A 15,941-nucleotide genomic window follows, 5' to 3' on the forward strand; every position below is an offset into this window, starting at 1 on the left:
AAAGTCAAATCAGCTCTTTACCTCTTTACCAGTGACAGGGGTATAGCTTGTCTCCTCTCTTGCTCCCTACTGCACAATTCCCTCTCCCATCACCCTCCCTACCTGCCATGGTGATGGAGGTGGTGAGAAGATAGACTGGCCTGAAGAGAGCTCTGCACACACTGGCACTTGTGCAAGCCCACACACACAAGCCCACACACAGACTCACACAGTTTGGCCATGAGAGAGATTGATATATCACCCCGGAGTGAATATCGATAAATGGCCAATTTCAGAGGTAATAACTCACCCTTATATTTCTCTGTAAAACAGACATCCCCTCTTAACCGACAGGATTATTTGTATTGAGAAGGCAGTATAGTTTATTGATGTTGAGGCAGGCAGGGAAGACTCAGCCTGTAAACGGAGAGGAAATATCAGCTCTCGGACTCAATCTCACTCCCTTTCTCTTCCTAAATATCTCTCATTGTCTGTATCTTTTTCCTTCTTATTGTTTTCTCAAACCTTAATTCAGGAAATAAATACAAAAGCACTTAGTCAGCAGGATTGTCTCTGTGGTTTTTATTATATATTCAGTCTGCATTTATGCATGTGTGTTAGTTTTGCACTGTTTGTCATCAGATTAGCATCTCTGCCCATCTGTGTACAATGCATGTGCAATAAGAATGCTTGCACAACACATTTGCAAGAGTAACCACATTTCTCTCTCAGTTCTCTATCTCTCTCTCTCTCTCTCTCTCTCTCTCTCTCTCTCTATCTATCTCTCTCTCTCTCTCTCTCTCTCTCTGTCTTTGCCTGCCTGGAGCTCTATCTGATGAGATAGACATCTCATCAGTTAGCCACTTTGTTGTTTCTTTCTTCTTAGCCAGGCTTGACTGTGTGGAAAGAGAATCGGAGGCAGTCTTAATCGTGTGTTTATAAAAGGAGATACGATTTTATATTTTATAGTGAGATTGCATATCTGTCCTTTAATCTGCCTGTTGTCACAGAAATTGCCAGTTTTCTTTTCTTTTTTTTTTACAAATACAATGCCAGCCTTGTGGAGGAAAGTGTCAACAATATGTGTGTGCTGTGATGCGTCTGTCTATTTATCTTTGTCTGATGTTGCCAGCTTTTCTTAGCAGTGACTGACAACAGAGAATAAGAGACAGCACACCTCTCTAACTTTACCTGTCCATACCAGTATACTGTACAACCTCCATTCACACTGTTTGTTTTGAGTTGAGCATTCAGTTGCAGGCACAGTCATGCTTAAAGCTCGCTGTGCCGGCTGGGCCCTTTTACACAAAGCTTAACCCACTGATTGAGTTGTCCTACTTTTGCAAACAAGTATCTAAGTGGGAATAATCTAAACATGTCTGTGTGCTGTACTATCTTTAGGTGCCTGTGTCCATGGCTATGATGAGTCCACAGATGATCACTCCTCAGCAGATGCAACAGATCCTGTCTCCCCCTCAGCTCCAGGCCCTGCTGCAGCAACAGCAGGCTTTAATGCTACAGCAGGTAAAACATACACAAACACACACACACACACACACACACACACACATATGCACACTCTGGTTGGACCCGGTCCCAGGCCAGCATGTTTGGATGTGTCTGTTTTAGTAGGCACTGACACACACTGGGTGTGATTGTATTTTATTCAATGCTCAGAGATCTTTGAAGATAAATGCAGATCCACATATCCACTTATACACACATTGTCATTTCAAGTATCTCCTTTTTAGCATCGTTGCTTGGAGAATGCACATGTACCCGCATGCAGGCACAAATGTGCACACATCCACGCTCACACTTTTTAGCATCACCCAGTGAATCTTGGGGATTCAGGAGTGTGTGTTGGTGCCTGGTAGGTGAGAGAGGGCTAGCCATGTCGACACAAACCAATAAACACTCTTCATCTGCAAAAGATCAGTCAAATACTCAACGGCACCAACCTTTGACCTCCTACCTGCACACGCGAAACACACACGCAACCTTTTAAACGCTGTGAAGAGGGCTATTAACAGAGTGGGGATAGAGAGGTAATTACGGCATAGGGGATGTCTAGAAAAGACATACATACATACATGCAGGCAAGATTTAATAAGGAGTGGTAGCTTTAGGCGAGTATAAATTGCAGTGGGAAGATCTGACAACATGGATCATACGGGAAATGTGAAATGTGCTGGCTTTCTGGAAACAGACATGTAGATGCCTAAGAACCTCTTCACCATCTCTTTTTTTCTCTAACGAGAAAAAAGGAGATGGGGAGAGGGGTTGATAATGCACACACACACACACACACTATTAAAACCACTGAGTTTAACATTGCTCTCCCACTTAATTAACCACAGTATGGACTTGCTCTTAGTGTATATCTGCAAATCAGGCACTTTTACACAGACACACACATACAGAACAATCAACCAACACATCACTCACTGAAGCATTAAATTTCATATCCCCATGGCAATACAGCATTGTGTAAGAATGTGTAAGTAAGGTTTACGGCCCACTGCTGCACTGGGCGCTCATTTGTGGATTTGTGTGTGTGTGTGTGTGTGTGTGCGTGTGTGTGTGTGTGTGTGTGTGTGTGTGTGTGTGTGTGTGTGTGTGTGTGTGTGTGTGTGTGTGTGTGTGTGTGTGTGTGTGTGTGTGTGTGTGTGTGTGTGTTTTAACCTTTAAGTTTCCTCTAACCTTTACTTATGCTACAGCTGCTCTGCCTTTCTTTCTTAGTGTGTTCACTAAAGTCATGGTAATAGGCTGGAGAGGTGAGTGCCTCACTTACACATACTCTTAATGCACAGAGCCACTGAATCAAATCATTAAAAAGACCTTAATTATCACTTAATTATGTGTGTGTGTGTGTGTGTGTGTGTGTGTGTGTGTGTGTGTGTGTGTGTGTGTGTGTGAGAAAGTGTGTGTGATGAGGAGGCGATCAGGGCTAGTGATGCAGAAAAGAGAGATTAACTCGGCCTAAGGAGCAATAAAAGAGAGGAGAGACAGATGGAAAAGAAAAGAAATAGCAGCAAGATGGAATGAGCCCTGCATTTAAAATAAATTAGGGACAAGAAGGAATGTCATTGTACTAAAGCACAGTAAATTATGCAAAAGTGAAACTATGACTGGGATAAGATGGGAACTGTAAATGTAAAACAGTCTGCACAAAAAAGAGCAGGACCATCACATTATAAAGACTGTGTGGTGAAGACGGGCAGTGGTGTGTAGTCTGTTCACTGTAGGGTCAGACGGATGAGAGACTCAAACAACTGCTGCACTGTGAAGTCATTCTCTGCTGAAAAGCCTCTTTGAACATTTGACGCACCATGAAACAAAGACAAACTGCCGACGGACACATGTACAGGCTGTTCTCAAGAGGATAACCCCCCTCCCACACACACACACAGACACACAAACATACACTGTGGTCAGTGTGAGTTTTCCTGTCCGCCTTGCTCTCCTCTCAGCAAGATTAGAATCTTAATGGAGCTTCCTGAGTAAATTAGTGATTAGTAACTCAAACAAACAGACAAGCTGTGGCCAGTCAGCGGAGACCGGGTGTGTGTGTGTGTGTGTGTGTGTGTGTGTGTGTGTGTGTGTGTGTGTGTGTGTGTGTGTGTGTGTGTGTGTGTGGGTGTATGTGTGTGTGTGTGTGTGTGTGTGTGTGTGTGTGTGTGTGTGTTTGAGAATATATGTGAATCATGAATTCATGTGCGTGTGTTTCCATAAATTATCTGCAATACTAAATCCTGTAGTTTTAAATGATTCCATTTGGCAGTTTCAGTCTAGTTCAGTCCAGAAAAGAAAATGCTAGTTAAGATGAACACATTGGTGGCCAGTATGCGCCCCCACACAGTCCAGGCAGGTCAGTCATGCAGACTGTGTGTGTGTGTGTGTGTGTGTGTGTGTGTGTGTGTGTGTGTGTGTGTGTGTGTGTGTGTGAGATTCTCACATTTTTTCTATATTTTATGTAAGCTTCTCCTTTGCGTGATGCATTGCGAGCGTGCAGTGTATTTCTTGACCACAGTCAGATCCTTATATACAGCGTTTGAACTAATAATCCAAGCAGGTTCAGCAGCGGTACAGTAGCATTTTCATACACAACAATCACCTTACAAGACAACTTGACACACCATAATAGCTCCATGATATTGTTCGACAGTCTTTGTCAGATCTCTCTGCTTGTTGTGTGTGGTTTGTCAATGAACCGCACAGTGCCACAAGAATAAACTGCGGCCTTCACTGAGAGGAGTAAAAATCAACTGCATTCCTTGAGACACCCATTCAAGTTACGGTGTCTGACTATAGTGGGGCGTTTCACTGTTGGACGACTGCGGTATTGTTGAGGTTGATACAAATTGTGTTGTGACTCACTCGCCTCATATTTCTCCATCTCCTCTCCCCCTGCCTGCCTCTTTCTGTGGCTGTCTCTAGTTACAGGAGTACTACAAAAAGCAGCAGGAGCAGTTGCATCTCCAGCTTCTGACTCAGCAGCAACAGCAGCAGCAGCAGCAGCAGCAGCAGCAACAGCAGCAGCAGCAACAGCAGCAGCAACAGCAGCAGCAGGCCGGGAAGCAAGCAGCAAAAGAGGTGAACTTCACCACGTACACGCTCACTCAGCTCAAGTATACTCTGAAGTACAGAAGTACCCTTAAACGCATTAAAAGTGGTTGACATGGGAGCCAGCAGAAGGGGAGAAAAAAATCACATGAAGGGTGTAATATATAGGATACATATGTTAGCTCTCTTTTCCCTGCTCTCTTCTTATCCTCCTTTGGTCCAGATTTTTGTTGTTTGTACAAGCTTGTCTCAATGCAAGGATTAGTGAATATGGATTTTAATTTCTTCCACCAGCATGCCATGTCGAGGCAGTGCAGGAGTTCTGTGCTAAGCCATATGTTACCCTGCCAAAGTATTCATTTGCATGCCTTCAGCTCTAAGCCTGAGGTGAAATCTCTGTGTAGGAGGGGTCTGCTACTCTTTTAATTGTCAATTAACCCCCGCCAGCATTAGGAACCTCCCTTGCTTTCCTCTCTCTCTCTCTCTCTCTCTCTCTCTCTCTCTCTCTCTCTCTCTCTCTCTCTCTCTCTCTCTCTCACACACACACACACACACACACACACACACACACACACACACACACACACACACAGGATATCAGAAGATCAACTAGGATAACATCGTGGCACAACAAAGATCTCAATTGATCAGACAATACTACTTTTGTAACCTGCTTGTACAAGAGTGTGTGTGTGTGTGTATGTGCCTGTTTGTGCATGTGTGGACTGTATGTGTATAACAGAGACTTTTTTGTCACATGAATGCTCATTCACCAGAATTACCAAACACACAGAGGGCCACGCAGGAGACAGACTTAAGGGTAGGGCCTCATGAGACTTTTCTGATAAACGCATGAGGAGACACATCCTAGATTTCTCCTACTCTTCCTCCCCCTCCGTCCCCCCCCACACACACACACACACACACACACACACACACACACACACACACAACCTCCTCTCCGACAGCGGTCAACCAACTCGACCGTGACCAAAGCAAACCAGTTGTGGTTGACTCGCATGTTGAGAGGGTGTCTAAATCGCTTTCCCCTCTCTCTCTTCTCTCTGAGGCTGTCCCAGTTTTCAGGTTTGTTTTCCTGTAACAACTAGACAAGTGCAAACACTGGTCACACAGCTACACATACATGCAGAGAGGGAGAGGCTTTGATGTATGACGGTTCACTGCACAAACACATACACTTGAGGGAAAATGCCTCCCCACAGAGCTGCATACAGCTGATATGACTAAGGCCATTTCTAGCAGTCAGTGTTTTTCAGTTGCCGCGAGCCATCAATCAAAACCAAAAAACACCTTTTAAGTCAACTCTCGTATCTCTCCTCGTCAAGCAGGTACTGTCAGATATTGAGGCAGGGTTGTGTTTCCTTTATGTACTGTGCGTAAGCCTGTCTGACGGTGTGAGATAACCAGCCATCAGCCATGAAAATTGTCTCTTACCCTATAAACTGATACTGGTCAGAGTAGTGTTCGGCAGACCAGGTGTGGAATAGGATTTTAACCAACTTCCAAATCCAGCAGGCCTTGAACACACCCAGAAAACAAAAGAACAGGAAGAGACAAAGAAGTCAGAGGAGGAAGGAGGGAGAGAACAGAAAATCTCTCTTATGCCTTTTAGAGTGTTTGTGCTTGAGTGGCTGTGACTTTTTGCCCTTTTCCCTCTTTTCTGCAATTCCTCCTCACTTTCCTGTCTGTGAGGAAGTGATGCATTGAAAGAAAGAGTATGTATGTGTATGTTGAGTCAGTGTTTGTGTGTGTTGCCGGTGCATTTGGGACTGGTCAGGAGTCAGCTTAATGAAGTGACTCTGACCATCACAAGAGATGTGTGCGTGTGTGTGTGCGTGTGCGTGTGGGTGCCCATCTACGAGTGTCTGTCTACAGTATGTGTGTGTGTGGATGTGTGTGGATGTGTGTGCATCTGTGTGACTGGCAGGCTCAGACAGTGTGTGATGTGCTCATAAATCACATTGACAGCCTGTTACTGCGCTAGCTTTGGCCACTCAGCCACAGCTAATGTAAACAGAACACACACACACACACACACACACACACACACACACACACACACACACACACACACACACACACACACACACACACACAATGTGTGTGTTTTAAAGAAACATCCCAGGAGGGAATGAGAGACAGAGGGGGGACTGGAAAAAATAAAATGGACAGACAAGTAGAAAAGGGTGGGCAGGAGGGATGGAAAGTGAAAGAAAAAGAGGAAGGCGGGAGGAAACAGTTCAGTCAGGACAATCAGATCATGATGGACCGTTTATTACAACAAATGAGAATTTGACACAGAAACCAAATTCCATTAAACCATTGTATAGCATAAAAAGGTGTTTTCTCTTTTTTTCATCCTTCTCTGTTTTTCTTTCGTAAAGAATCTTTGTTGTGCTTACTCTTCTACACCCCCTTACAACTCCTGAACAGCCCCCTCCCACACACACAAACACATTGCCATCACACTTCTTCTCCCCAGGCACCAAGTCTGAAAGGAAGTGACCTATCTGCCCTTCCTGTGAGATCCTCTCTGTTCAAAGAGTTCCAGGCTGCCACACTCTCTCTCTCTCTCTCTCTCTCTCTCTCTCTCTCTCTCTCTCTCTCTCTCTCTCTCTCTCTCACACACACACACACATACACACACACACACACACACGCACACACACCTGCACACACAATGAGCAATTCCTCAAGTTGTATTTATTTATTTTTCCTCTCCACTAGTTATCTGTGAGAGATAAAGTCAATCTCTCTTGGGGTTGGTCGAAGGGAGACTTCAAACAGCACAGCACAGGCCAGGTTTGCCCCAGACTGCAAGGGCAGGAAAGGGGACATTTATCACCGTAACACACACCGACATTATCGCCATGCACCCATAGTCTATCCCACTCTCCCTTCAACCTCACTCACTCCCTTCTCTCTTTCTCTTTATCCTCAGGGTCCTCAGGCTTTGGGCTTTTCTTCCTTTTAATACAGAACTTTATTTCATATGGTGTTAGTTGAATTTGTTGAGACTGAATCATGTAATGGGCCAAGCAGACCAACTGAAAGCATTATAACAGAACAGGGAGGGGCTTTTTTTTAGATGTAAAAGAAAAAAAGACTAAATCAAGGGCAACTGTCAAAATCTGGCATTTGGTTCAAAAGATTTGTTTGTTGTGGGTGCAAGCAGATTCTGCACTGCTTCAGTATACTATAACAAAATGATCAGAGGGCTTATTAATACACATTTTGGCATGCGGTGCTAATTTTGGTCACAAATTGACAAATAAATGAGTTGGTCGCATGTGAACAAGGACCAGTGGTGGTGTTTATGACTTATTTTCAGAATGGATATAAATCTATTTAGAATTAATAGATAAAATGAAATAAGTAAGAAAAACTTAACTTCATAACATTTTCTACCCTCTGTCTGCTGGCCCATAGCAGTTAGGAAGTAAGCAGTTGGCCTTCCAGCAGCAGCTGATCCAGATGCAGCAGCTTCAGCAGCAGCACATCCTCAACCTCCAGAGACAAGGTCTGGTCCCACTGCAGCCCACCGCCGCCATGCAGTCTCTGCAGCAAGGTACGTGCATGCGCGCACACATACATTCATTCATATACACAACCCTAACCATCAACACTCAGTCACACGGAGACACACACACACACACACACACACACACACACAGGCCTGTATCCAATGCCGCATGTGAAGCCTGTTAAGTTAATCAGCCTATAAAAGATAAAAGGAAACCTGATTGGTGGGTTTGTGGAAGGTACTCATTTGGATAATAGGTAAAATATGCCACTAAGCCCCCTGCTTGGAGGTGTGTGCATGTGCTTGTGTGAGTGTGTGTATGCTTGTGTGTGTGTGTGTGTGTACTTGAGATTAGCCAGACGCAAAAACATCATCGTTTTGCTATTGCTGTGCCCACTGGATTTTTTTTGTTCCTATATGTAACTTCTCCCACAGTCCCTTCATTTTGTCAGCATGATTTTATAACAATAAATGTTGACTGTTGACTGGCCCGCCCTTAGTGAACGTGTGTATATGTGTGTGTCTTTGTCCACTTTTGTCTGTACACAGTAATGTCTAACGCACACACACACACACACACACACACACACACACACACACACACACACACACACACACCTCACACGTGGAGAATGCTTTAGGGGCTCTAAAGTGGCCGTAACATTGCTAAAGCGCTGACTGAGTTGACCAAACAGACCAGTTTCCTTCCCTCCGTCTGTCTGATCTCTCTTTTTTTCTAATGCGCAGTCACATGCAGTCACACACACACACACACACACAAGAACACAAACTCTCATACTCGCTCTGTACTCTTTGTGTGATTAGGGTAAATTAAATTACAAGTTTACAGAGAGAGTGGATACAAATTGAAAACAAATGAAAAGACAGAGGTCACAGTTTTGGATGGAAGAGTATTATTTTTCAGACAGTTGCAAACATTTGGCATTGGCATCTCCTTCTCTTTCTCACTCTCTCCCTCCGTATCAGAGTGGAATTTCCCTGCAGTGTGAAAGAGCTGGTCCATTGTGACGGCTCAGCCAGGCGTGAGCCAGCGCATTCCTCTGACCAGCCATGCCACACAAACACACAAACACACATGCATAAACACTCGCACTTACACACACAACTGCACACACTGTTGCCCCGCCTCAAAGGGCTGTTGTGTCCGGTGAGTAGTTAGTCGAGGGGGGGGGGACTTGAGGGGGTCCTGCTGTGGTTTTTTGTTTATTTCTCTTACTGCAGTAAGATGGAGGTACTTTGATATCTGATAACTGCTAATGTTCATTAATGACAACACTGAAACTAATTTTAATGAGAATCAAACTTTTTTTTTTCTAAGCACAGACCCATCATTGAGAGTGTTTCAGCAGTTTCTTCACTCTTATACAAAAAAATCCATTACATTTGACTTCATCCTGTTAGACCCCACCTTCTAACTAAAGGCTCATGTCTACGGACATCAGTGTGAAAAAATATAACCCTATCAGCCAGATGTGGGTGTGTACTTTTATAACAGTTAGCACAAGCACTCTCATCCTTTTCAACACTAGCTGAGTAAAATTGTGAGAGAACATTTTCATCTGAATGCACACAAAATTAAGATTTCTCTTCTCTTTTTTCCTCTAAAGTTACATATCTACATGTTTGTATTTTTGTTTATACATGTTTTGTTTGAATGGATGTGGTATAAGCTAGTCTGACAAGTCAGAAGAGGAAACACTTTATCTAACAATCGCTATCTACTTCACACTTTCACTCTCAGGGCGTGTCCACAGATTGGTCGGGTTTCTTGGATAATACGCACACACATGTATAGAAATCTAGGCACACACCGCCCTAATTCCTCCAGAGTGAGAACTTTTGTTTTGGCGGGACCACAGAAGAATGCAGACAAAGCAGACATAATATTTGGATTGCTGCAAGGTCCGTGTATGTGTGTGTGTGTGTGTGTGTGTGTGTGTGTGTGTGTGTGTGTGTATGTGCGTGCATGGTAAGATCCATCGGAGTAGCTGTGGCATTTTAGGCGTCTCTAACTGTGAAATTGGAGCTGAAATAACAAAGCTGCGACTAGAAAGAATTCAAAGTGTGCACCCACCCTGTCAGACAGACAAATAGTGGTAGTGACAGGAACAGTGGTGCTGGTGGACAGTAGCAATTGCCAACAGAGATTAGGAAATAGTTAAGGAATAGTGGATATCTGGAAAAATAACAAAAACATGCAGAAATGAACCTCTTGTTTTAGTTTGTCCTATTTTCGTCTCTTAACCACTCCCAGGGGACTGTAACAGTTGCTGTTTCTGTTTTATGTGGATTAGAATACAGTAGTTAGTCACAGCTCTCTGTTACATCAGTTTATTTACAGTGTCTATTTGTGGTCTCATCTGACTTATTATTAACAATATTTCTTCTTAGCTTTGTTTGAATTAGCTTAACTTAAATACCATATAATCATATTTGCACTGAACATGTGAAATTGATCAACTGAGTTAGGTTGCCAAGTTAACTGTGCGTTCCTTCTCTGCAGCAATGTGTCCGTCAGACCTCCAACAGCTGTGGAAGGAGGTGTCAGGGGTGCAGAGCAGTGAGGAGGCCCTGAAACAGGCCGAGGGCCTGGACTTGAGCACCAATAGCTCCAATTCTACCTCAGCCTTCCCCAAAGCTGCCAGTGCTCACATCCCATTGCACAGCCTGGTCAACGGACATAGCCACACCCCAAAGAGAGACAGGTACAGTAATGTGCAGTATGTTAAAATACTTCAAATAGCCACATTGTGATGGTGCGTCTGTCCTCTGTTTGACCTGCAGTCTTTCTAACTCACACACTCTTGTCATTTTCAGACTTTTAACTTTTAGCTTTTAGCTGTTCATCCATACCTACGTAGTAAACACAAAACATGCACATGCAGCATATCACACATCACCAGGGTGTAAATGTCTCTCAGCTCATTTGATAGGAGGTGTGTTGGGTTCAGTAAGTTCTGCCAGTATGCTGTCAACCACATGCAAGTATAGTATAGAGGAGAGGAGAGGATGGTGTGTGCAGGCCATCTGCTAGAAAATGGCAATTATTTGTGAGAGTCATCTATATTTGTGGATCTGAATTTGCTGTAGACATAAATTCCTTGTTACCATGTTGACATATTGGGGATGCATGTGCTAGGAGTACTTGTACCACACGTATGAGGACTGTGTTGTCCCATTGGCTTTTTGTTGGCTGCTCATGGGCTTGTCTCCGTCTTTCAGAGCCAGACTGTTTGAGTGGATATCCTCCTTCACCAAGTCAGACAGCGGAGATGACCATGTCCCCCTTTATTCCAAAGGTGGCCAACCCCCCAGCAGCCAGTGAGTAGCAGAAACACACTCACACGTACGCAAACATGAATGGACAAGATTTAAGTCCAATTTATAGTCCAGCGTTAAATCAATGCAGTAGGTACCCTACGCCGTACCCTACGCCGTACCCTACGCCGTACCCTACGCCGTACCCTGCGCCGTACCCTACGCCGTACCCTACGCTGTACTCTATGCCGTAGCCTGACGTGCACCTCTCAAGAAAATGTAACAACACGTCACGGTGACGCAGACCACATTAACTGTGATTTGTCCGCTTGGCTGTAGCTTGGTAGCATCGCATTTCCCCCTACTCATTTCCGGGTTATCCTTCTCCATAAACAAAGAAAAATCAAGGAGGGGGTTAACTTCTATTAGTTGATAAAATATGTTACAAACTGTTATACTACAGCTACAATGTGCTGCTGGTAGCCCAACAGAAGTGGCTTTAGTAGACACGAAGAGGGTAGCATACGTGTGTTAGCCTGCTAAGCTAATGCATGGCTGATGTGGAGGAGAATGTGGTTGCCAGCAGTTTGTCATGTCTGCTGTCTGAGCTGCTTCTAACTTGACTCAACCACAGCCAGCACACACACACACACACACATACACACACACACACACACACACGTGCAGACACACAAACTCCAACCTCAGCCAGCACATATGATCAGGAAGAGGTGAAAAAGCAAAGGGAGAGGGATGTTTCCATCTGCGAGACAAATGTTTTTTGTTAGACAAACTTCTGATGTTGACTTGGGAGAATCCCCATCCCAGTCCCCACACACACGTGCACACACACATACACACTCATGTAAATATGTGGAGACAGCAGTCGCAGGCGAAGGTCCAGGTCTGAACCACATCTGCTACTGGACCTGCCACACACACACACACACACACACACACACACACACACACACACACACACACACAGTTATTTTACCCCATGCCCAAACCAAACCCGGCCCAGGCTTTTATCGCCACACACACATACAAATACACAAATGCTTATAAATATCCACAGATGCACACACAAAAACACACATGTGCACGCACACGTAAGCTCACCACAAAAGAACAACCAGCACATGACGGCAGCCGCCGCCAATCAGTCATGGCTGGTTGGTACTGTGCCGACTCTGTGTCAACTCCTGAAACATAAGAACACACACCAACACACACACATGCGCAGCACATACGCCAAGGAGAGAGAGACAGGTCATGGACTTAAGAATGTGCCTCTGAGGTTGCTGGACCAATTCCCTTATTTGCCTGGCTTCTGTAACTGACCCCACTCTGCTCTATCCTCCTCTCTCTGCACTTGGCTTCCTGAATTGTACAAACTAAATGACTGCTAACCAGACTCAGATGGCTGTATTGATACTTCTGCTGCTACAGTTAGTTTAGCATGTGTGAGTTTGCATGTGAAAGAGTGGAATATTAAGGCTTTGCTTCTTATTATGAGAAAGTAATTGCTTTTATTTGCTGTATGTGTTATGTACATAACAGCATATGAAAAATGTAACATCTGTTTTACTAGCTCACTCTTTCTGTATTTTTCCTCCCCCCACAGTCATGAGGAGCATGCCGGCTCCCATCCTCTCTACGGCCATGGAGAGTGTAAGTGGCCAGGCTGTGAAGCACTATGTGAGGACATGGGACAGTTCATCAAGTAAGTTAACAACAACCCAAATATATGAAATTTGATGCGTATGTTGGGGTTACAGATGGAAGTAATGCACTAAACAATGAAAAGCATATATTAGTACTTGATAGGGATGACTACTTCAAAACTGAAGTACTTGACATTTCTCCATACTGTATATTTAATGCTGTAGTTGAAAACAGTGGTAGAGGGTCTGTTTTGAGCAGCACACCTATGAAACCTGTTGGCTGCTGAATGTGTCTTTAGTTACTTTGGAGAAAGACAATATTTCCAGACTTCTTCTCAGACTTTTTCAAAACATCACACAGATAAAGATCAGCAAAATTGTCTTACTTCAGCATTGTTTTCAATTTCAGGTGGTAATGTGCAAATGTGCAAACGTCTTGGCTGTGAACCCAAATGTTTGCAGTTACAGTTACACTTCGCTCTCATACCCGACCACAAACCAGGTTTAAGACCACATTAAAACGTCCTTAAATTCACTCAAAAGCAGGCCCAAACGGATTCTGAAGATTCTTTTTAACAAACACACCTGTTTTTAAAAAGGCTCAACAACACTAGACCTAGTAGCATTGTAGAAAAATGACACAACACCTTTGATTCTGGAACTACAGATCAAGCAGAGCAAAGTGAAGCTACTGTTTGTGCTAAATGTGGAGTGTCAGTCACATACAACACTGGTGTTTCACATTGGCTCACTAATTCATCAGTTGCAATCTGTTACATCACATTTGCACCAAGGCGCGTTCATGCATACACAACACACACAACACACACACACAAACACACACAGGGGTACACAGACTCAACATTTATGTAAGTCCTCTGTTTTTTGAGGAATTCTTTGGAACTACAACTCTGTCCTCTTCCTCTTTGTTCCTGTGTTAGTATTTGTCACCAAGTCTTTCGTTCACTTGGTTAGTGTTTTTTTTTGTTCTGTTGTCTGTGTCTTGTATGCGTTTCCTCTGAAGGTCAGACACATTATTTTTTCGCTTAAATAGAAAATTACTCTCACTTAGCTCATCCGCATGCACATCTTTTTGTTTTCACAACAAAACGACATCAAACAAACTTCTCTGTCACTCATTCCCGCTCTGCTTCCATCATGTTATTTGCCAGTTTGGAGTCACTGGGGGGTGTCAATGCACTCACTGGCCTTGACATTCTGCTACCTCCTCCTCTGTCACACACAGTACAGCGGACATCCCCGTGGCACTGTGGCTGCTAACGAAGGCTTCACAAGCCTTTAATGAAGCCCTAAACAAACTCACACTCTCATTATCGGTGTGGAACTCTTAGCTATTTGAGCAATGGAGATATTAATAAGTCGGGGTGATGAAATATGTACACACACACACACACACACACACACACACACACACACACACACACACACACACACACACACACACACACACACACACATAATCACGGAAGTGTGCGTGGTGATTGTGATGCCATCGGACAGTCAGATCAAAGCATGCAGGCAGGCTGGGAAAGTTTGGAGAGGAAAGCTGTTGTTTGGTGTCTCATTTCACGCAGCCCCGGGGCAGATGGAAGGAGAAAGAGACAGATAGAGTGAAAGAGTGTGTGTGAGTGTGTAAGAGGGAGATGAAAAAAAATAGAGGCAGTGACAGATAATGCCGTCAGTCCGACAGTGCACTCCCTTCCAGCAAGCCTTAGTCATTGCCCCAGGAGGGAAAAGGGTAGAGCAGAAGAACAGAGGAGGGAGACACTCCACTATTTCAGGCCTTTCTTCTCTTCTCTCTTCCCACCTCCCTCCCTCCCCGTCCTCTGGTATAATACTCTGGCTGTGGTCGGTGGAGCTGGGTGTAATGTGGGTTAAAGCCTTGTCTGCCAGCACTCAGAGGAGTAAACAGAGCCTCATTGTCGGGACACATCGGGAAAAAAAACTGCTACTGTTTATGGCCCGGCTATAGAGAGAGGGGAGGGTTTTGGGGGCAGATTTTGTTTGGAATGAGTGTGAATCATAGGCATTTGGGGAGTTGCGGGGGAAGGCGAGTGGGAAGGGGAGATTGTACAGAAGTGCAAGCGAGGGAGAGAGAGCTTAACAGAGTGCGAAACAGAGAAAGAGAGGGGTGAGATCATGTTTTTGTTATTATTATCGTGCACTTGTGTTGAGCAGTCTATCTGACTGGATTAGCTATGCCATGACATCATTGTTTTTGTTTCATTTCTTGACTTCGCCTGATATTGCCTAACTTTCTGCTTTCTTAAAGACACACACACTCAAATAGTCATACACTTGACTCACACACACACACACACACACACACACACATACACAAATAAACACATATTTCCTTGTGTAACATTCCACAATAAACAAGTCAGAAAAGTGGCTTTATGAAGATTACACAGATTATAATTTAACACCACAGGATATAGCAAAACTCACTCTGATTACAGCACACACAACTACACACACACACACACACACACACACACACACACACACACCGGGCAGGCAGCAGCAACCTGTGAATAACCTTGGCGATGACAGAGCAGAGAGAAAGGGATAGAGGAAAGGAGACAGGGAGGGGTGGGCTGGGAAAGATCAGAAGGTCCTGGGTCCTCCCACATTTGAGGAGACAAACCGCGCCACCATTCACACACACGCACACACACACACACACACACACACACACACACACACACACACACACACACACACACACACACACACACACACACACACACACACACACACACACACACACACACACACACATGCGCACCAGTGTTAATATGTGGAGTGGAGTTTAGCTAACAGAAAGTCTGAAGATAAGGCTTTATGTGATAACACATGAGCTCATATCCAGGTGGTTGTCT

The 15,941-nt window shown here is 44.3% G+C and overlaps 1 protein-coding gene across 3 annotated transcripts in view; it reads left to right on the forward strand.

Annotated features, from left to right (window-relative positions):
• Positions 1–15,941, forward strand: part of foxp4 (forkhead box P4) — a 94,628-nt gene that overhangs the window by 62,089 nt on the left and 16,598 nt on the right. For 2 of the 3 annotated variants that reach the window (XM_028575521.1, XM_028575522.1), the window contains exons 4-9: positions 1,381–1,503; positions 4,420–4,575; positions 7,996–8,134; positions 10,614–10,815; positions 11,333–11,431; positions 12,996–13,094. In XM_028575521.1, coding sequence (XP_028431322.1) covers positions 1,381–1,503; positions 4,420–4,575; positions 7,996–8,134; positions 10,614–10,815; positions 11,333–11,431; positions 12,996–13,094 — 818 coding nt within the window. The remainder of the gene's footprint in view (positions 1–1,380; positions 1,504–4,419; positions 4,576–7,995; positions 8,135–10,613; positions 10,816–11,332; positions 11,432–12,995; positions 13,095–15,941) is intronic. The other variant, XM_028575523.1, reaches the window with a different exon arrangement.

This window comes from Perca flavescens, chromosome 4, assembly GCF_004354835.1.
Source record: "Perca flavescens isolate YP-PL-M2 chromosome 4, PFLA_1.0, whole genome shotgun sequence".
Taxonomy (NCBI): domain Eukaryota; kingdom Metazoa; phylum Chordata; class Actinopteri; order Perciformes; family Percidae; genus Perca; species Perca flavescens.